At 43.2% G+C, this 22,899-nt stretch overlaps 1 protein-coding gene across 4 annotated transcripts in view; it reads left to right on the top strand.

The window, feature by feature from the left end:
- Positions 1–997: 997 nt before the first annotated feature.
- SPPL2A (signal peptide peptidase like 2A) overlaps positions 998–22,899 on the top strand; it is a 61,158-nt gene continuing 39,256 nt past the window's right edge. For 2 of the 4 annotated variants that reach the window (XM_063652236.1, XM_054451093.2), the window contains exons 1-5: positions 1,168–1,417; positions 19,678–19,788; positions 20,558–20,740; positions 21,226–21,315; positions 21,800–21,933. In XM_063652236.1, coding sequence (XP_063508306.1) covers positions 1,352–1,417; positions 19,678–19,788; positions 20,558–20,740; positions 21,226–21,315; positions 21,800–21,933 — 584 coding nt within the window. In that variant the 5' untranslated portion in view covers positions 1,168–1,351. Of the gene's footprint in view, positions 1,418–19,677; positions 19,789–20,557; positions 20,741–21,225; positions 21,316–21,799; positions 21,934–22,899 lie in introns of all 4 variants that reach the window. The other 2 variants (XM_054451094.2, XM_054451095.2) reach the window with 2 other exon arrangements.

Below are 22,899 nucleotides of genomic sequence, written 5' to 3'. Positions count from 1 at the left end.
ATTGCACTCCAGCCTGGGCAAGAAAAGCTAAACTCCGTCTCAAAAAAAAAAAAAGAGAAAAGAAAAAGAGAAAAGTACTGGACAGGTACTTTAGATTGGGTATGTCAGGAAGTCCCGTCTGGGGAAGCGACATTGAAGCTGATAAGTGAATGTCAACAAGGCAGGCATTCTGAGCTTTGGAGAGAAGAGCACTCCAGCAGGGAAGACTACCAGAGCAAAGTCCGGGAGGGCCACCAGAGCAAAGGCTGGGAGGGCCAAAGGTCCGTGCGCCTTAAAGCGTGGGAAAGTAGTGAAGATGGGGAGACAGGAAGGCAGGGGCTAGATTTATCTTTGCAGGCTAGAGTAGAGTTTTGATTTTTTTTTTTTTTTTTTTTTTTTTTGGAGACCGAGTCTGGCTTTGCCGCCCAGGTTGGAGTGCAGTGGCACGATCTCGGCTCACTGCAACCTCCGCCTACCCGGTTCAAGCGATTCTACTGCCTCTGCCTCCCGAGTAGCTGGGACGACAGGTGCGTGCCACCACGCCCAGCTAATTTTTTGTATTTATAGTACAGACTTGGTTCCACCATGTTGGCCAGGATGGTCTCGATCTCTTGACCTTGTGATCCGCCCACCTAGGCCATCCAAATGCTGGGATTACAGGTGTGAGCCATCACACCCGGCCAAGTTTTTATTTTATTCCAAGTGTGATAGAGAGAGACATGATCTGACTTATATGTTTTGAAAGATGGCTCTAGGACTGCTATGTGGCTACTGGGCTGTCCGGAGGGGAAACTGAGACCCGTTTGGAGGAGAGAGAAGTTGGTGGCCTGGATAGAGTGGTGGCAGCAGTTCTGGAGAAAGTGGATGGATCTGGGTTATGTGGTGAGTTACAGTGGCCAGGAACAAATGACAGGCAGATGAATTAGGGTGACCCTTAGATTTCTGGCTGCATGCAACACTCGGGTAGTTACTGGGGAACCAAGCAGACGCTCAGACACTTCCGAGCCTTCAGAAATCCGTTCCCCCGCCAGGCTTCGGTGTGAGTTAAAGTCGGGCAGCCGGAAAGCGACAGGCTCAGACCCGCAGCCGGTGGCCTCGTAGCGCCGGGACGCCGGGACGCCTGGACACCGGGAGAGCGCGGGGACTCTCCGAGCCCAGCGCGGGGGTTTCCGCATCTTACGGGCGGGGCCGGAAGAGGAAGTCGCGCTGCCGTGGCGGCCCCTGTAGCAGCGACGGTCCAGTCGTAGCCCGGCCGCCCGCGCCTGTCCGGTCGGGTCCGGCCACGGAGGCAGCGCAGCGGCGGGACCCCGAGCCTACCCCGCCGAGTGAGCTGCGCCGCACCGTGCCGCCCCACCCGGCACCCACCAGTCCGATGGGGCCGCAGCGGCGGCTGTCCCCTGCCGGGGCCGTCCTACTCTGGGGCTTCCTGCTCCCGCTGGTAAGGGGGCGGGAAGGCGCGCAGGCCTCCCAGGGGCTGGGCGGGGCCGGGGCCAAGGCCGGGGCTCCCTTCCCCTACTCCCCGCCCGGCCTCCCCTCTGCCCGCGCCTCCGCGGCCTGCTCTCGCGCTCCTCTTTCTTCCCCTCCCCTTCCCATTACTCATCTCTTTCCTTCCAGCCTCCTCTTTTCCACCCTCTTTCCCCCAACTTTCCCGCCCCCCACTCGGTTCCCGCCCATTGAAGTCCGGCGAAATACCTACCGCAAAAAGATCAGAGGAGCCCCTTAGGTTACATTGACCTTGGTGCTTCTCGATAGTTGCTCTCTGTCCCAGCATGTTTAAAATTGACCTCTGGGTTTTATTGTCTAAGCCTTTCTTACCGCTTCTTACCCTTGGGAAGAAAAAAAAAAATTATACAAGGCTCCAGGATGTTTAGCGGTTCGAGGACTGCACTTTAATTGCACTAACACGGATGTCTTTTTAAAATTTCCTTCCCCCACTGTAGTTCCTGCTTCGCCTTAGGGCTCATTTGATTCTGTTATGAGGGGTTTTTTTTGGGGGGGGGTGTTTTGTAATAGCAGTAATTTAAAATAACTTTTAAAAGAAGACACCAAAATGTAATGCTTTTAGTGGTTTTCAGTTTTCTGTCTAATTTAAAGGGATGGGTGGGGAGCATCGGTTAAATATAAGTAAGAAATATGTGTTCATAGGTTTGTTTTCATAGTTACAGAGAAGTAATAGTGTTTTAAAATTCAGCCTCAAGTAATTCGAGCTTCAGTGTGGGAGTGGGGTGTCAGGAACCCGGTGTTTCAGTTTTTGTTTCTAGTGACTTTTACTTAGGGAGTTTCAGGTTGGAAACTTATGCATGTTATTTATTACAGAATTGGTGTCGTGTAAGCTTGTTTCGTTCTATTGAATGTGTGATTTCTTTGAAAGACTGTTTTGCTGTCTCTCCAGTTTAAGGGGTTAGTATTAGTGAATACAAAAGTGTCTTTAATATTTATTGAAAAACCAAAATCTAAGCCAAAAAGTAAGTGCCTTTTGGTGTATTCATAACTTTGACAAGCAACATCAGGAACCTGAGAGAATGTATCTAAAAATTGCTGGGGGAGGGGAGTTCGATATAAAAAGAGCAACAAAGTAGCAGTGTTCGTCGGAGTCTTTGAGGTGTTTACTGTGTAATCAGACAGATAATACTTATGTCCAAAAGATATTCAGATAGTATGTAGATGTATGCAAAACTATAACCTAGATATAAAACTTTTCAAAGTGTTTTTGCACTCATTTTCATTTGAATCTCTTGAGCTGATTTTAAGAATGAATATATATCACATTCGTACTAATCCCTTCTCAACATAAATAGCTTAGTGATACATCAGTTCCTCATAAACTCAATGAAATTCTTATTAAAGGCCCTAAGCCCTCTCATCAGAAAACTCTACTTAAGAGACTTGTCATATGATTTCATAGCCTTCACAAATCTAAAGATCATCCCTGTTCTAAATTGTATCTAGGCTGTCTCCCACGTTCTGGATTTTAGGCCTTTTTTTTTTTTTTTTTTTGAGATGGAGTCTCACTCTGTCGCCCAGGCTGGAGTGCAGTGGCACGATCTTGGCTCACTGCAACCTCCGCCTCCCAGGTTCAAGCAATTCTCCTGCCTCAGCCTCCCGAGTAGCTGGGATCACAGGCAAGCACCACCACGCCCAGCTAATTTTTGTATTTTTAGTAGAGATGGGGGTTTCACTATGTTGGTCAGGCTGGTCTCGAACTCCTGACCTCGTGATCCACCCTCCTCGGCCTCCCAAAGTGCTGGGTTTACAGGCGTGAGCCACCACGCCCGGCGATTTTAGGCCTTTTATATTGCACCTATGTACTTTGTTGTACCTCACCATGGTAATCTGGGGTTCTATACTCCTCGGTTCTAGGGTTGTTGTGAAGATTAAGTAACATTTTTCTACACTGCAAATGTTTGGTGTGCATCTTATTATATGGTATGTAATATCCTGATGACTGAATAAACTGACAATATCTGTTTAAATTGTAAGGCTCTTTTTTCGATACCAGCTAGTATCACTGATTTTTCTATTTCTTGTTGATTTCTTTATGGATTTGTTTTCTTCTTGGTTCCTCCTTCCTTTAATTTCCTGAGACGGTCTTTCTCATTCCTTTCGTGTTCTGAGAACTTGGGTAGATCTGGTTTCCTTTTCCTCAGCTGGAATTCTTTCTCCTTTCTGGATACCTAGTTCCTTTCCTCCAACTCTGTCTGAAGTCTTCTACCATTTTCTCCCTGAAGCCCTTTGTTTATTCCTCTTCCCTAATTTTACAGCTCTAGGTAGCCTTTCTGAGTTCATTTGATTAGTGATGCCAGCTCAATCATTTCATTTCTCCTCTCTGGGCTCTTGAAACTGGCACTACTTGTCCGGGCGCGGTGGCTCACGCCTGTCATCCCAGCACTTTGGGAGGTCCAGGTGGGTGGATCACAAGGTCAGGAGTTTGAGACCAGCCTGGCCAATATGGTGAAACCCCATCTCTACTAAAAAAAAAAAACAACAAAAAAAAATTAGCTGGGCGTGGTGGCGCGTGCCTGTAATCCCAGCTACTCGGGAGGCTGAGGCGGAAGAATTGCTTGAACCCGGGAGGCAGAGGTTGCAGTGAGCTGAGATCGCGCCACTGCACTCCAGCCTGGGTGACAGAGCGAGACTCCACCTCAAAAAAAAAAAAAAGAAAGAAACTGGCACTGCTTCCCCTTAGTCATGTAATAACAGGGCCAACATCCTCATCTATAATAGAAGCAGCACATAGTCTTCAGAAACCACTGGCACATCCATCTAGAAGAGGCAGAGGATTTAGTATTGGAAAGGCCCTTAAAGATCATTTGCCTACCCTCCTCATCTTGTCATCTTCACATCAGAGTGACCTCACTGTGTATTTTGAACTGAAGCTACAGCACATCTGGCTGTTTTAATATTTTTTAAACCCATTAGGTCTAGAAATAAAATGAGTGCCTAGCAGGTAGTTAGCTGTGTCTTGACCTTGCCATAAGTACATTTTATTTTTTGGGTTTTTTTTTTTTTTTTTTTGAGATGGAGTTTTGCTCTGTCAGCCAGGCTGGAGTACAGTGGTGCGATCTCAGCTCACTGCAGCCTCCACCTCCTGGGTTCAAGTGATTCTCCTGCCTCAGCCTCCAAAGTACCTGGGATTACAGGTGCCTGCCACCACACCTGGCTAATTTTTGTAATTTTAGTAGAGATGGGGTTTCACCATGTTGCCCAGGCTGGTCTCGAACTCCTGACCTCAGGTGATCTTCCTGCCTGGCCTCCCAAAGTGCTGGGATTACAGACATGAGTCACCATGCCTGGCTGCCATAAATTCATTTTGCACCTCTCCTTCCCCAGTTCAACCCCGACCCTGGGCCGCAATGGTCAGAACTTTATTTCGCAGTGTGGACCCAGTCATGGGATTCTGTTTCAAAGACAATGGATGTTGTTTAGGCTGGCTCTGTCTTTTTTTTTTTTTGAGATGGAGTCTTGCTCTGTAGCCTAGGCTGGAGTGCAGTGGCCCTATCTCAACTCACTGCAACCTCTGCCTACTGGGTTCTAGCAATTCTCTTGCCTCAGCCTCCCGAGTAGGATTACAGGTGCATGTCGTGATGCCCGGCTAATTTTTTGTATTTTAGAAGAAACGGGGTTTCACTGTGTTGCCCAGGCTGGTCTCGAACTCCTAAGCTCAGGCAATCCACCCACCTCGGCCTCCCAAAGTGCTAGGATTACAGGCGTGAGCCACCGCTCTTGGCCCTGGCTCTTTTTATTTTATTTTATTTATTATTATTATTTTTTGAGATGGAGTTTCACTCTTGTTGCCCACGCTGAAGTGCAATGGTGCGATCCCAGCTCATCACAACCTCTGCTTCCCGGGTACAAGCAATTCTCCTGCCTCAGCCTCCCGAGTGGCTGGGATTACAAGCATGCGCCACCACGCCCAGCTAATTTTGTGTTTTTAGTAGAGACGGGGTTTCTCCACATTGGTCAGGCTACTCTCTAACTCCTGACCTCAGGTGATCTGCCTGCCTCATCCTCCCAAAGTGCGGGGTTGCAGGTGTGAGCCACCGTGCCCGGCAGCTCTGTCTTTTTAAATTGCTTCAAAGTTCTTTGAAGAATCCTGAGTCTTCCTCATAGTGTCTTTATAAAAGTTCTGTTTTGGAGGATTGCTTGAGCCTAGGAGTTTGAGACCAGCCTGGTCAACATAGCAAGACCCCACCTCTACAAAAAATTAAAAAATTAGCTGAGCATGGTGGCTTGTGTCTCTAGTCCTAGCTACTTGGGAGGCTGAGGTAGGAGGATCACTTAAGCTCAGGAGTTTGAGGTTGCAGTTAGCTATGATCACGCCACTGTACTCCAGCCTGGGTGACAGAGAAGACCATGTCTCTAAAAAAAAAAAAAACACACACACACACACATAAATGAAAAAATAGTTTTGTTGATTTTTTTTTCTTCAAAGAATTTGAAGTAGCATATAGCTGCATCTTGAACTTCTTACAATGAAATGATAATCAGGATCCCCAGCAGAAAAATCTGTTGCTGAAAATTTGCCTTCCTTTTGTATACTACACCAACTCAAAGATTCTTCAATTCTTTCTCTTCTGCTCTGTTCCCTCAACCCCCAGGGGAAAGTAGGTATGTTCTGCTACCCAGGCAGTAAGAAATCTGCTGAGCTGCTGTGCTGTGGAATGAATTGTGTCCCTCACACCCCCAACAGCCCCACCCCAAATTCATATGGTGAAGCCATAACCCCCAGTGTATTGATATTTGGAGATGGGTCCTTCAGGACATCATTAGGTTTAGATGAGCTCATGAAGACGGGACCCTCATGATAGGATTAGTGCCATTTTAAGAAAAGACATCAGGCCAGGTGTGGTGGCTCATACTTGTAATCCCAGCACTTTGGGAGGCTGAGGCAGGCGGATCCTGAGGTCAGGAGTTCGAAACCAGCCTGGCCAACATGATGAAACCCCGTCTCTACTAAAAATACACAAATTAGCCGGGCATGGTGGTGGGCGCCTGTAACCCCAGCTACATGGGAGGCTGAGGCAGGAGAATCACTGGAACCCAGGAGGCAGAGGTTGCAGTGAGCCAAGATCGTGCCTCTGCGCTCCAGCCTGGGCGACAGAGCAAGACTGTCTTGGGAAAAAAAAAAAAAAGACATCAGAGAGCTTTCTCTCTCTCTTTGCCATGTGAGGACACAGTGAGAAGGTAGCTATCTATAAGCCAGGAAGAGAGCCCTCACTAGAAACTGGCCCAACTGGCACCTGATCCAGAACTGTGAGAAAATAAATTTCTGTTGTTTAAACCACCCAGTTTGTGGTACTTTGTTATGGAGCCTGAGCTGACTAAGACATGCTAGGTTTATTACATTTCCTCCTTTTAACTTTCAGGTTCTTCACAATTTTTGTTTTACCTTGCCTCTGAACTGTCTGTGATTTCTACAACCCATTGGCTGCTTTCTAAGTCACTAATGGCTATATATCTCTTTCCCAAAATTCAACACCTATAATCTCCTTTGAAACTCAAAAAATCCTGAGAAGGTTCAGGAAAATTATGACTTATCCTAGATCACATAGAAAGTCATGAAAAATAGGACTAGAACCAAGGTCTTTTGGTATTTTTCCACTAAATTAGGCAGTAATAATTTTTCTTTTTTTCTTTCTTTTTTTTTTTTTTTTTGAGACGGAGTCTCGTTCTGTCGCCCAGGCTAGAGTGCAGTGGCGCAATCTCGGCTCACTGCAACCTCTGCCTCCCGGCTTCACGCCATTCTCCTGCCTCAGCCTCCCGAGTAGCTGGGACTGCAGGCACCCACCACCATGCCCGGCTAATTTTTTATATTTTTAGTAGAGACGGGGTTTCACCGTGTTAGCCAGGATGGTCTCGATCTCCTGACCTTGTGATCCACCCACCTCGGCTTCCCAAAGTGCTGGGATTACAGGCGTGAGCCACCGCGCCTGGCCTTTTTTTCTTATTAATGTAATATAAATAGGTTATATGTGTTTTAATAGCGACAGAATCTTGCTATGTTGCCCTGGCTAGTCTCAAACTCCAGGGTTCAAGCAGTCCTCCTACCTCAGCCTCTCAAAGTGCTAGGATTACAGATGTGAGCCACTGTACCCAGCTAATAATTTCTTTCTGAATCAAAAATAGAGTACAAGACTGATAGGATAAATTTGTGAACTTTATTTATAAGAAAAGGCTTAAAAATAGGAAAAGTTGGCCAGGCATGGTGGCTCATGCTTGTAATACCAGCACTTCGGGAGGCTGAGGCAGGAGGATTGCTTGAGGCCAGAAGTTTGAGGCCAGGCTGCACAGTATAATGGTAAGACCCCATCTTTAAAAAAACTTGATAAATTAGCTGGGTACAGTGGATCATGCCTGTAGTCCCAGCTGCTCAGGAGGGTGAGGTGAGTCACCCAGGAGTTGAAGGCAGCAATGAGCTGTGACCATGCCACTGTTCTGTAGCCTGGGTGACAGAGTGAGATCCTGTAGGTAGGTAGGTAGGTAGATAGATAGATAGATAGATAGATAGATAGATAGATAGATGGATGGATAGATATGCTTATTATATATTTGATCAGTTGTTTAAAATCACCTGAAATTTGGTCTGTTTATGAAAATCCAAACCATAAAGTCTCCAAGTATAGGCCCTTCCCTCAAGATAGTAAAAATTTTTTTTAAGTTGATTGTTTTTAGGCCAGAATTTGCCAAGCTTTACCATGCCCTATGGTCTTAAATCAGTTCTGACTTAAGCATTTATATTACTTGCCTGGCCTTGTAGGCATTTGAGTTTGTGAATTCTAATTTAAATCATAAATGGCTGGGTGTGATGGCTCACGCCTATAATCCTAGCACTTTGGGAGGCCGAGGCAGGCAGATCACGTGGTCAAGAGATCGAGACCATCTTGGCCAACATGGTGAAACCCCATCTCTACTAAAAATACAAAAAAATTGGCCGGGGGGCACCTGCTCTAGTCCCAGCAACTCAGGAGGCTGAGGCAGGAGAATGGCATGAACCTGGGAGGCAGAGCTTGCAGTGAGCCGAGATCACGCCACTGCACTCTAGCCTGGGCGACAGAGTGAGACTCCGTCTCAAAAAAACACAAATATTAGCTGGGCGTGGTGGTGCACACCTGTGGTGCCAGCTACTCGGGAGGCTGAGGCAGGAGAATCACTTGAACCCGGGAGGTGGAGGTTGCAGTGAGCCGAGATCACTCGCCACTGCATTCCAGCCTGGCAACAGAATGAGACTCCGTCTCAAAAATAATAATAATAAATTCTATAAAAGTTGAGATATTAAGTAGGAACATTATTTAGAGAAAACCAGGAAGAAGGCTGAATCTAGGTAACAAGTGGAGTATAAGCCCCGTGAAGCAGGAACCCTACCTAACTCATTTTCTGCTGTCTCCCCTAACGTCTCATAGACTGCAGAGTATTGAATGAATGAATGAATGAGTGAATGAATGAATAGTTGCCTTGTCTTCTCCCCACACCCTGCTACCCCTTAGCTTTGCTAAGGGGTGCATTCTATGTTGCCAGATTGTCCAGATGGAAGGAATGATCCTGTTCCTGCTTTTCCCACGGCCCACAGACAACTTTGATTCCCTGTAAATCCCTATTTGATGTCCTAGCTCCCACTTAGTCACTATTTAAATAATTACTCGTAATCTCTGTAAATTTAATTGTAGTCACTTTCAGGGCATCGTTTTCATAAACCTTGAATACTGGATGTAAGAATAGAAACAGGCCGGGCGCGGTGGCTCACGCCTGTAATCCCAGCACTTTGGGAGGCCGAGGCAGACGGATCAGAAGGTCAGGAGATCAAGACCATCCTGGCTAACACAGTGAAACCCCGTCTCTACTAAAAATAAAAAAATTAGCTGGGCGTGGTGGCGGGTGCCTGTAATCCCAGCTACTCAGGAGGCTGAGGCAGGAGAATGGCGTGAACCCGGGAGGCTGAGCTTGCAGTGAGCCGAGATCACGCCACTGTACTCCAGCCTGGGCGACAGAGCCAGACTCCGTCTCAAAAAAAAAAAAGGAATAGAAACAATGTGTGTTGTCTTGATTATATAAGTTATTAGGGAGGAAAGAGTGAATGATGAGAAAGTTTTTTAGGCCTGACTTTGGAACGTGTGTCATTCAGACAATCCCAACTCCGCCTTTCCTGCAGGGGCTCCTTTCAATTCTTTTATTCTGTTGCTGTTGACTTAAAACTGACACCTGTGTAAAAGAGAAAGATATTTGTAAAGAAAGGGATATCTCTTACATTGCTATGATGTAAGGGCAGGTGACTGTTGCTGCTTCGAATTTACCAGTGATTACATTGTAACTTTATATATTCTGGTTTATGAATACAGATTTTTAAAAATTGCTAGTTCTCATTCTAAATAAATTGTTTATTAACAACATTTGTCCCCCAAGCCCTCCCCCTATTTGGTAACTAAAAATAGAAGCATGCATAATTTAATTTGTACATTTTATTTATTTATTTATTTATTTATTTATTTATTTATTTATGAGATGGAGTTTCACTCTTGTTGCCCAGGCTGCAGTGCAATGGCACGATCTCAGCTCACTGCAACCTCCGCCTCCTGGGTTCAAGCGACTCTCCTGCCTCAGCCTCCCAAGTAGCTAGGATTACAGGCATGCGCCACCACGCCTGGCTAATTTTGTGTTTTTAGTAGAGATGGGTTTTCTCCATGCTGGTCAAGCTGGTCTCAAACTCCTGACCTCAGGTGATCTGCCTGCCTCAGCCTCTCAAAGTGCTGGGATTACAAGCGTGAGCCACCACGCCCAGCCAATTTGTACCTTTTATAAAGAAAGATTACATAGGGGTTAATTGGAGAGAGTTATAGTCACATTCAAATATTATCTCTTTAAACTGAAGACAAGTATATCTGATGGAAAACAATACAAATAACATGAACCAGGTTTAACTTACAGACCGTGTAGGGGAGTGTTGAAACTGGGACCCAGTGACGCATCTACTGAAGAGTTTTGAATAAACTCGTAAGAGGAATGGGAGAACTGCTTCCCAAACACAGATGTCTGTGCCATCAGACTGCAGATGCATTGTGACTATAATCTCTTGAGAAAACTCCTAAGAGGACCCTTGTGCTGTCTAGAAGACTAGTGAGTTTCACTACTATTCATAATAAAGTCTATAACCATGTACTCGACCAACATCAGAGCATCACTTGAAAACTTGTTAGAAATGCATCATCATGCCAGGAATAGGTGCAAGTAAGAACTGCTGGATCAGAATCTGCGTTTTTTTTTTTTAGACGGAGTCTCCTCACAGTTTTGCCCTGGCTGGAGTATAGTGGCGCGATCTTGGCTCACTGCAACCTCTGCCTCCCGGGTTCAAGCGATTCTTCTGCCTCAGCCTCCTGAGTAGCTGGGACTACAGGCACACACCACCATCCCCAGCTAATTTTTGTGTTTTTAGTAGAGACGAGGTTTCACCATATTGGTCAGGCTGGTCTCGAACTCCCGACCTCAGGTGATCCGCCTGCCTTGGCCTCCCAAAGTGCTGGAATTACAGGTGTGAGCCACTGCACTGGCTAGAGTTGTCCTTTTTTTAGATTTGCGAAATCTTTTGACACTTGTCATACCAAAAGCTATTTAGTAGAAAAATGATCAAAGGAATAGGCAACATTAAGATATATTTAAACATTAAAATTGTTCTTTTTTTTTTTTTGAGATGGAGTCTCACTGTGTCGCCCAGGCTGGAGTGCAGTGACGCCATCTCAGCTCACTGCAAGCTCCGCCTCCCGGGTTCACGCCATTCTCCTGCCTCAGCCTCCTGAGTAGCTGGGACTACAGGCATCCACCACCATGCCTGGCTAATTTTTTGTATTTTTAGTAGAGACGGGGTTTCACCGTGTTAGCCAGGATGGTCTCGATCTCCTGACCTCGTGATCCACCCGCCTTGGCCTCCCAAAGTGCTGGGATTACAGGCGTGAGCCACCGCGCCCGGCCTTTTTTTTTTTTTTTTTTTTAATTGAGACAGAGTCTCACTCTGTCGCCCAGGCTGGAGTGCAGTGGCTCAATCTCAGCTCACTGCAGCTTCCACCTCCTGGGTTCAAGTGATTCTCAGGCCTCAGCCTCCCGACTAGCTGGGATTATAGGCGCCTGCCACCATGCCTGGCTAATTTTTGTATTTTTAGTAGAGACGGGGTTTCGCCATGTTGTACAGGCTGGAAACATTAAAATTCTTTAATTTGAAAAGAAAATGATAGGGAATATGATTGAAGTCAGTTGGTCTGGACAAAGTAAATTAAAATTGTTCATGAGATCCCAGAATACCGTAACAGGCACCTCATAAAGTCAGAGAAAAAGGAAGTAGAACTTCACAGTATGGGCTAGTAAACTTGCTTCCTTTGTGTGTAAGGATCGAATAAGATGCTGAATATAAAGGTGCTGTTGTGAGCTTGATTTGATGGCCCTGGAGGACACTCGATTCCAGGACCAGTCTGAAGGAATTGGCCTGTAAAAGGAAGATTGGGGGTGAGCAGTAAGGAGCATTTGTCATAGGGAAAGGAGTTCCATGAGCTCTACAGTCCTAGAATTGGGAGTATTTAGAAGAGTATAAGGAAAGGATTTAGGGCTGGGCGTAGTGGCTCACGCCTGTAATCCCAGCACTTTGGGAGGCCGAGGCAGGTGGATCACAAGATTGAGACTATCCTGGCTAACATGGTGAAACTCCATCTCTATTAAAAATACAAAAAATTAGCCGGGCGTGGTGGTGGCCACCTGTAGTCCCAGCTACTTGGGAGGCTGAGGCAGGAGAATGGCGTGAATCCCAGAGGCGGAGCTTGCAGTGAGCGGAGATTGCACCACTGCACTCCAGCCTGGGCGACAGAGTGAGACTCCGCCTCAAAAAAAAAAAGGAAAGGATTTAGGATGTGGGAGGAACTGATTGGTTATTAGAGGAACTTGAGAAGCGGTAGGAAACCCATGCCAGTATTGTAGAAGAGGAGTTAACAGCTAATGCAGAGAAATATGTGATCATTATTAAAACTGGAGTGTGATGGTTGGGCACTGAGAATGAGGTGCTTGGGGATCTAGCTGTGTGAAGGGACTTGAAGTGACGGCAGATTTCAAAGACTGCTGATCTTGGTTTTAGAGAGCTCAGTTCTAGTCCTGAGACTGACTGACCTCATCCTTTTAGTCATTTTGGATCTGTTTCATATATAAGATGAAGAGACTAGATTATGTTATTTCTAAATCCGTTCTACCTCTTAAATGATTCTTTTCAATTGATATGGGGTCTGGCTATGTTACCCAGGCTCGTCTCAAACTCCTGGCCTCAAGCGATCTTCCCACCTGAGCTTCCCAATGTGCTGGGATTCCAGGTATGAGCCACCATGCCCAGCCTCTTTTAGCTCTTGATACTAAACTTTTTACTAAAAGAATTTTTTTTAAGGTTTTAATGAAGCCATAGAAGACCAGACCACCGTTTATTACAAAGGAAAATTCAGACATTCTGGAGCATGTCTCTAACTTGGAAGGTGAAAAGGAAGGATCTTTGTCAAATGATCTAATACTAGTATGAGTGGATCACCTAATTTGGCACTTGTAATGTTCAAACAGACCCTGACTTTTTTTTTTTTTTTTTGAGACGGAGTCTGACTCTGTCAGGCTGGAGTGCAGTGGCATGATCTCAGCTCACTGCAAGCTCCGCCTCCCAGGTTCATGCCATTGTCCTGCCTCAGCCTCCAGAGTAAGTGGGTCTACAGGCGCCTGCCACCACACCCGGCTAATTTTTTTGTATTTTTAGTAGGGACAGGGTTTCACCATGTTAGCCAGGATGGTCTTGATCTCCTGACCTCATGATCCGCCCACCTCGGCCTCCCAAAGTGCTGGGATTACAGGCATGAGCCACCACGCCCAGCCCAGACCCTGACTTTCAAGCCCATTTTCTGTATGTTTCCCAACTTAATTGACACAGCACTGTGGTTTCCACTGTTCTGTTCTTTTATAGCCTTGTTACTCAAGGTGTAGTCCATTGACCATCAGCATCACCTAGGAGCTTATTAGAAATGCAGAATATCAGGCCAAGCGTGGTGGCTGATACGTGTAATTCCAGCACTTTGAGAGGCTGAGGTGGGAGGATCACTTGAGGCCAGGAGTTTGAGACCAGCCTGAGTACCACGGCAAGATCTTGTCTCCTATAAGCACTGCTCCTATAACAGTGGTTCTCAAACTTTAACTGATGTCAGAATCTCCAGAAGGGCTTGTTAAAACATAAATTGGTCAGAACTTCTAATTCAGTAGGTCTGGAATGGGGCCCAAGAATTTGCTTTTTTCTTTTCTTCTTCTTTTTTTTTTTCAGACAGGGTGTCCTTCTGTCACCTAGGCCCTAGGCTGGAGTGCAGTGGCATGGTCATGGCTCCCTGCAGCTTCAACCTCCAAGCCTCAAGTAATCCTTTCACCTCAGCCTCTGGAGTAGCTGGGACTATAGGTACACGCCTGTACACCAAGCTAATTTTTTTATTTTTTTGTAGAAACGAGATCTCTCCATATTGCCCAGACTGGTCTAGAACTCCTGGCCTCAAGTGGCCCTCCAGCATTGGCCTCCCAAAGCACTGGGATTGCAGGCGTGAGCCACCATGCCCTTCCAAATTTGCTTTTTTTTTTTTTTTGAGACAGAGTCTCGTTCAGTCACCCAGGCTGGAAGGCAGTGGCGCGATCTTGGCTCACTACAACCTCTGCCTCCCGGGTTCAAGCGATTCTCCTGCCTCAGCCTTCGGAGTAGCTGGGACTACAGGCACGTGCCACCACGCTCGGCTGATTTTTATATTTTTAGTAGAGATGGGGTTTCACCTTCTTAGCCAGGATGGTTTCGATCTCCTGACCTCGTCATCCTCCTGCCTAGGCCTCCCAAAGTGCTGGGATTACAGGTGTGGGCCACCATGCCCAGCCCCGAATTTGCATTTTTTTTTGTTGTTGTTTTTGTTTTGTTTTCGTTTCTGTTTTTTGAGACCGAGTTTCACTCTTGTTGCCCAGGCTGGAGTGCAATGGCTCGATCTTGGCTCACCGCAACCTCTGCCTCCTGGGTTCAAGTGATTCTCCTGCCTCAGCCTCCCGAGTAGCTGGGATTACAGGCGTGGGCCACCATGCCCGGCTAATTTTTTGTTTTTAGTAGAGACAGGGTTTCTCCATGTTGGTCAGGCTGGTCTCGAACACCCAACCTCAGTTGATCTGCCCACCTCGGCCTCCCAAAGTGCTGGGATTACAGGCATGAGCCACCACGCCTGGCCAATTTGCGTTTTTAATAACTTAAAAACTATTAAAGTTTTTGCTAGGAAGTCTTTGGCTTTAATTACTTCCTTCTCATGATTATCAGTTTCAAGTTTGCTTTTAATCTCCCCAGTAAGACTATACTTTCTTGTTTTGTGTTATTTTTTCAACAGCTTTATTGACGTATAATTTGCATACCAAACAATTCACCCATTTAAAATGTATAAGTCAATAATATTTAGTATATTCACAGATACGTGCAACTATCACCACAGCCAATTTTATAACATTTTCATCATCAGAAAAAGAAACTCAATAGGTGGAGCACTGAGGAATTTTAGGGCAGTGAAACTATGTAGTACAATGCTGTAATGATGGATATCTGTCATTGTACACTTATCAAAACCCATAGGATGTACAACACCGAGAATGAACCCTAATGTAAACTATGGGCTTTGGATGATAAAGATGTGTCAACGGAGATTCATCAGTTGTAACAAATGTACCACTCTGCTGTGGGATATTGATAGTGGGAGAGGCTACACATGTGTAGGATAAGAGGCTCTGTTGAAACTCTGTATTCTCTGCTTTATTTTGCTGTGAAACTAAAACTGCTCTAAAATAAAATCTTTTAAGAAAGAAAGAAGTCCAGGCATGGTGGCTCATGCCTGTAATCCCAGAACTTTGGGAGGCCAAGACGGGCAGATCGTCTGAGGTCAGGAGTTTGAGAACAGCCTGGCCAACCTGGTGAAACTCTGTCTCTACTAAAAATACAAAAATTAGCCAGGCGTGGTGGTGGGCGCCTGTAATCCCAGCAACTCAGGAGGCTGAGGCAGGACAATTGCTTGAACTCGGGAGGCAGAGATTGCAGTGAGCCGAGATCACGCCATTGCACTCCAGCCTGGGCTTTAGAGTGAGACTCTGTCTCAAAAAAAAAAAAAAAAAAGAGAGAGAAAGAAACTCTATATCCTTTAGCCGTACCCCTTATCTCCAAATCCCACCAGGACCCAAGTAACCACTAATCTTCCAAACATTAATCTTTTGTATTTCTTTTACATTACATAAGTAGTTGGCAAGGTGCTAGATATATTTATTAGAGATTAATATGTATAAACAGTTGCATCATCTAACTTAATCCTTATCATAACTGTGAGGTCTGAGTGTTTATTGTTATCTCAAAGCTGAAGATATTGAAACTTAAGATGGGTTAAATATCTTGTAACATAACCAGTAAATGATGAAACTAGCATTGTATCCTTGTACTATCATTTAAAAACTCATGCTCTTAACCTTTCTACCATATCTATTGTAGTAAACTGAATTTTCGAAGCTATGCAATATCTATGAGAAATTTTACTAAGATATTTAAAATGTCATGGAAAGCCTTAACTTGTTTGGGCATGCTGGCTCCCTCACAAAATTTGCTGCATGTTCTTTTCTTTTAATAGCCTCTTTATGTATCTCTCCACATTTTTCCTCAAGCTCATATAAATGCACAGATACATTGTAGGGGCTTCTTGAGGGGTCATTATATAAAAATAGGATTATACTATAAATATCACTCTAAAACTCACTATGGACATCTTCTGTTTCTAGAAATAGATCTAGCTCTTTGTTTTGAGTAGCTGTGTACTGCACATATCATAATGTAACAGTTACCTTATTGGTGGAAGTTGGGTTTTTTTGCTATTACATACAATATTGCAGTTAATATCCTTAAACATTTATCTTTGTGCTTTTGCATACTATATCTGCAGATATGAATCACAAGATTCTATGTATTACAATTTTTGATAGATACTGCTCATTTTTTATTAAAAAGGTTATACCACTTGAGCAGCAGCATGCACAGTTAAGACCCAGATCCTGATCTGGGTATCTTTCCTCTCCACAAGGAGCTTAATGGAATGGCTGGATCCGGATGTATAGCAGATAAAGGACAAGGTCAGCCTAGGATACCTGTGTCAAAAAAACAAGAAGTCCTCAAAGACAAATGGAGTCTTGTTTTTTGTTTTTTTGGGTTGTTTTTTTTTTTCAGATGGAGTCTTGCTCTGTTGCACAGGCTGGAGTGCAGTGGCACGATCTTGGCTCACTGCAACCTCCACTCCCCAGGTTCAAGCGATTTTCCTGCCTCAGCCTCCTGAGTAGCTAGGATTACAGGCGCCCACCACACCCAGCTAATTTTTGTATTTTTAGTACAGACAGGGTTTCACCATGTTGATCAGGATGGTCTCAAACTCCTGACCTCAGGTGGTCCACCCGCCTCGGCCTCCTGAGGTGCTGGAATGATAAGTGTGAGCCACTGTGCCCAGCCTAATTTTTGTATTTTTAGTAGAGACGGGGTTTTGCCATATCGGCCAGGCTGGTCTCGAACTCCTGACCTCAGGTGATCCACCCGCCTCAGCCTCCCAAAGTGCTGGGATTACAGGCATGAGTCTTGTATAAAGGATACAAAGAGCCAGCTAGAAGAGGCTCTAAATGACCAAATTTGGAACAATCTGAATATCAAACAAACCATTGTAATTATACCACACTGAAATTTTTAAAAAATTAATGCATCTCTACTGATACTAAAAGATGGTAGGGGAGAGAGTAAAGCTCTTTTAAAAAGAAGGATATGGCTGGGTGCAGTGGCTCACACCTGTTATCCCAGTACTTTGGGAGGCTGAGGTGAGTGGATCACCTGAGGTCAGGAGTTCCACACCAGCCTGGCCAGCGTGACAAAACCCCGTCTCTACTAAAATACAAAAAATTAGCTGTGCGTGGTGGCAGGCACCTATAATCCCAGCCACTCGGGAGGCTGAAGCAGGAGAATCGCTTGACCCCGGAGGCAGAGGTTGCAGTGAGCCAAGATCATATCATTGCACTCCAGCGTGGGCAACAAGAGCGAAACTCTGTCTCAAAAAAAAAAAATGGATACTAGCCAGTAAGGGTAGAAGGAATGACAATATTTTAAAAATTCACCATTTTGTAATCCCCAGTATGATATGGGAAATTAAATGTAGGCAAGGATCATCATGGAGGCTAATATCCTGGTGAGAAGAAGCTGTTGGGCTGTTCACATGGTGCCATAGATTACTTACTCATCAAACATAAAGGGAAAAACATGTCTTTACACTAGAGAAATCCTATGGTTACTGCCTTAACCAGATCGTCAAAGTCAGCATCACTAGTGCAGGAAATCATGACGTTAATGTGTTATTTTGTTGGATGCAGTACCCAATTCACTTATGAAGCATTCTTTCCAAAAATGTTTAAATTAAATATAAGCAACCTTCGTGTTTATCTGCAGGATTATCTTCTTTAGTTAGAACTGTAAATGATTTTACTATATGACCTTAGGTAGGTTACATTAGTGACTTGTCTGAGTCTCAGAGCCCTTGTTTGTAAAAACAGTGACATTGAATCAGAAAAAATGTATGAAAGTAACCTAGCATGTAGTTTGTTATATTATAAGAATGTAACATACTAGTTCATCTCTGCTGTCAGAATCCATTCATAGCCACCAAGTATATAGCTGAATGAAAACTACATTTCTCTTTTTCACATCTTATTTCCTTATCTAATTCTATGTAATTTGATGGCATGTTTTATGAATTCCCTATACTTGCTTAGATCCATGAGCTGTGAAGCCCCAAGTATGCCATAAACCCTCTAATCCAAAATGTTCAAGGGACATTTTAGGTAACAGAGCATGGGATTAGAACATTTCTATACTCATTAGAAATTTACGTTGGCTTGTATAAAACTACCAATTTTGTAGATTAAAATTGGTCAGATATCAGCAATGTCATGTGATTCAATCTAATAATGTGCTTTGGTGGCAGAAGCTTAGTATATCAACATTTGCCAAGCATTCTTTCTTTTTCCTTCCTTACGGTTTTAGAAAAAGATTTGCTCAGAGGAGGAGAGAAGGATTTGTATTGAGCCAAGTTTTAAGGAAATTGTGATGTGAACTCTTAATCTGTTGTGATGTGTATTCTAAATATTTTTGGATATTTCTTCATTTTATACTCTCCTCTCCCCCCAGGTACAACAGTTATTCTTTCTAATCACTTCTTACCTCTTGGCTTTTCTTTCCAGGTAGTGGGAAATGAGACAAAGCTTTTCTTTTTCTGTACTTTAAATTCTGGATTGGTCTTTTTGAATAGGCAGTTGCAGAATTTTGAAAACATGAGCAAGAATAATTTACTTCAAGTTCCAGCTGGTTCTCTTCCAAAGATAGCACTTAGAAATGATAATGTACTTTTTTTCTTTGTACCCTAGTTCCTAGTAGAATATGGAAGGTAAGACAGATTGATGGATTTTGAGTACATGTTGTTTTATAGAATATAAACAATGGCCAGGTGCGGTGGTTCACACCTATAATCCCAGCAGTTTGGGAGGTCAGGAATTCGAGACCAGCCTGACCAACATGGTGAAACCCTGTCTCTAGCAAAAATACAAAAATTAGCTGGGCATGGTAACACACGCCTGTAGTACCAGCTACTTGGGAGGCTGAGGCAGGAGAATTGCTTGAACCCAGGAGGTGGAGGTTGCAGTGAGCCAAGATTGTGCTACTGCACTCCAGTCTGGGTGACAGAGCAAGACTCTGTCTCAAAAAAAAAAAAAAGAATATAAACAGTGAAGTAATAATTCATAGGAGATTGGAAAGGAAAGTTTCCAGCTGTGAAGTATTGAAATTACATCATAGCAAGAATTCTCCCTGGGGTACGGCCCTTATAACAAGAGTCGTAATTGTTACTCCCTTGAGAAAGTGACCTATCTTCCTTAAAGAAGGTGTGCTGGGCAATTGTGTATAGTTTTAATATTCCTGACCCTCCTTTTTATTTCCTCAAACAAGAAGAAACAAATTCATGGAAGACCATCCCTCTCAAGGAAATGTGATCAACCCTGCATATAAATAGCGTTATTAAAATCCTTAGTTGTTGGCAAGCCATAACATTGCAAGTTTGAAAGTTATTGTTTGTCTCCTAGACAGCCGCTCAGGAAGCAATCTTGCATGCGTCTGGAAATAGCACAACTAAGGACTACTGCATGCTTTATAACCCTTATTGGACAGCTCTTCCAAGTACCCTAGAAAATGCAGTAAGTAAATCACAGTTACTATTCATAAACATAAAAATAGTGAAGAAGGAGGCTGGGCGCGGTGGCTCATGCCTGTAATCCCAGCACTTTGGGAGGCCGAGGTGGGCGGATCATGAGGTCAGGAGATCGAGACCATCCTGGCTAACACGGTGAAACCCCTTCTCTACTAAAAATACAAAAATTAGCTGGGTGTGGTGGCAGGCGCCTGTAGTCCCGCTACTCAGGAGGCTGAGGCAGGAGAATTGTGTGAACCCAGGAGGTGGAGCTTGCAGTGAGCTGAGATCGCGCCACTGCACTCCAGCCTGGGCGACAGGGTGAGACTTCGTCTCTGGAAAAAAAAAAAAAAAATAGTGAAGAAGGCTGTGTACAATGGCTGATACCTGTAACCCTAGCACTTTGGGATGTCAAGATGGGAGGATCATTTGAGACCAAGTGGTCAAGACCAATCTGGTCAGCATAGTGACACCCTGTCTCTATTTAAAAAGAAAAAAGAAAAAAATATTGAAGAAGTGAGAATGACTGATAATTATGTTTTATTGTGAACCATTGTCATATACGGTTGTTAATAAATAATTATTGATTTTTCTCAAGTATTTTTCTCTCTGGGAAAATAGGGAATTTTAAAATACTTAATTCTAAGCCTAAATATTTCTAATTCAAAAGATATTGTCTTAAACCAATACTGATAACCAAATGCAGTATTTATAACTGAATGCATTTGGGATGAAATAGATTTTTAACATGTTAAAAAGACATTTCTTATTTTCAGACTTCCATTAGTTTGATGAATCTGACTTCCACACCACTATGCAACCTTTCTGATATTCCTCCTGTTGGCATAAAGAACAAAGCAGTTGTGGTTCCATGGGGAAGCTGCCATTTTCTTGAAAAAGCCAGAATTGCACAGAAAGGAGGTGCTGAAGCAATGTTAGTTGTCAATAACAGTGTCCTAGTAAGTTATAAAAACAATCATATCTTATTTTGAGTTCATGATGTGAAATTTCACAAAAATGGAATTAATGTCTTTGTGTGTGGTTTAGAGGCTGAGTTTTGAATGATCTGATGACAAGATTCTTTGTAAATAAATAATCAAGATCTAATAGGCATTTACTTGGAAAGTTTTTCAGTTTTTCTATTCCTAGAGCAGACAAGACTTTGTTAGGAACAAATATATATATCTGCATATATATAGATATATATGTGTTACACATATGTAATATGAATATATCATAAATGCTATATATATTATAGCATTTATCAGTTTAAGTTCATGTTAAAAGGATTCAATTTTGAGAACTTATGGAGCATTAAGAAAGAATACCTGAAATTTTGTCTTATAACTTAAAGAAAGATGTAATATTTACATTTAATGGAATAGTATTTTATTCTATAAATATATTAGTAGTAAATAAGTTTTCATAATTTTTTTTCTTTTAGTTTCCTCCCTCAGGTAACAGATCTGAATTTCCTGATGTGAAAATACTGATTGCATTTATAAGCTACAAAGACTTTAGAGATATGAACCAGGTAAATTAGCAATTACATATTAGATAAAGTTTATAAATATTATATCTCTTTATTTTTAATCACTAATGTTTAATTTTGAGTGTTATATTTGCTCCATTTGCTAACAAGAAGCTATAAGGCCTATCAAGTTTTTGTTTGGAAAGTACTCATCTCTCATTTGGCACAAAGTGTCTCAAAGCCTAAACTTTAGAAAGGATGTTTGTTTTCAGTTCTTTAAAAATTTCTTGTCATGTCATTTATCTTAACTTTAAATTCCTGAACAAAATATGATTGTGTAGAACACTGCACTTTAAAGATTTTATAAACCGAAGCATATCGTCATACTTTTGACTAGAGAATATATCATGTCATCAGACAATAATTCTAGTCTTCTTAACTGTCTGATGTATAATGTCCATTCCAGAGTGAAATGTGGACCATTGCTGTTATGACTATAGTAGAGAGAAAAGTTATTCCTGTGTTTAACTGTTATTTTGCCTTTCAGACTCTAGGAGATAACATTAATGTGAAAATGTATTCTCCATCGTGGCCTAACTTTGATTATACTATGGTGGTTATTTTTGTAATTGCTGTATTCACTGTGGCATTAGGTGGATACTGGAGCGGACTAGTTGAATTGTAAGTTTAATTAACTTAAGTGTTTTTGTAATAAATGGTTAAAAATTTCTGCAATCATTTTAATTATATAACAACATTTAAAAATTTTATCTGCCCTCAGAATATGATGCCAGTAAGCCCAGTCTGCAGGTTTGTCCTCATGTAGATCATTTACATTTTCACCAGAGAGAAAAGAGTCACAGATTTCTCTAACTCTTCCACTGTCAGAGGAACATTGACATCACATCAGAGACTCTTTTAAGTTAAAATGTTTAATTCTGTCTCCCAGGAAACGTCATGGGAGATATCCTAATATGCCTATTGATTTAGATCGGAAGAAAATAAGCAAGAGAAAGTGGGGAGTTTTTCAGCTCCTCCTGGGCTGGGTCATTACAGTGTGGCCTCATCATTCTGTTTAATGCTTTAGGAATTCTAAGGATGTTAGTAATGGCCATCTTTTTTTTCACTTAGTCAAGATTTATTTCAAGGCTTGAAAACATTCAGGCCAACTAAAATGGTACTACTGTCACTTTTTATAATACATAAATAGGCCAGGCACGGTGGCTCATGCCTGTAATTCCAACAATTTGGGAGGCCGAGGCGGGCAGATCACCTGAGGTCAGGAGTTTGAGACAAGCCTGGCCAACATGGTGAAACCCTGTCTCTACGAAGAATACAAAAATTACCTGGGTGCAGTGGTGCGTGCCTATAATCCCAGCTACTTGGGAGGCTGAGGCAGGAGAATTGCTTGAACCCGGGAGGTGGAGGTTGCAGTGAGCTGAGATTGCGCCATTGCATTCCAGCCTAGGTGACAAGAGTGAGACTATGTCTCCAAAAAAAAAAAAAAAAAAAAAAAAAGTAAATAATTAATATAAAACTTTGAAAAACATAGACACAGTTAAATAACCACTAAACACCACACTATTCAATTCTCAAAAGCAATGGCTATTTAGCAAACTGTAAGGTAGCAGTAAAATATCAGAGAAC

This window comes from Pongo pygmaeus, chromosome 16 (genome assembly GCF_028885625.2).
Source record: "Pongo pygmaeus isolate AG05252 chromosome 16, NHGRI_mPonPyg2-v2.0_pri, whole genome shotgun sequence".
NCBI lineage: Eukaryota > Metazoa > Chordata > Mammalia > Primates > Hominidae > Pongo > Pongo pygmaeus.
The sequence above is the reverse complement of the archived record's forward strand: the minus strand, read 5'-3'. Positions and strand labels throughout refer to the sequence as shown.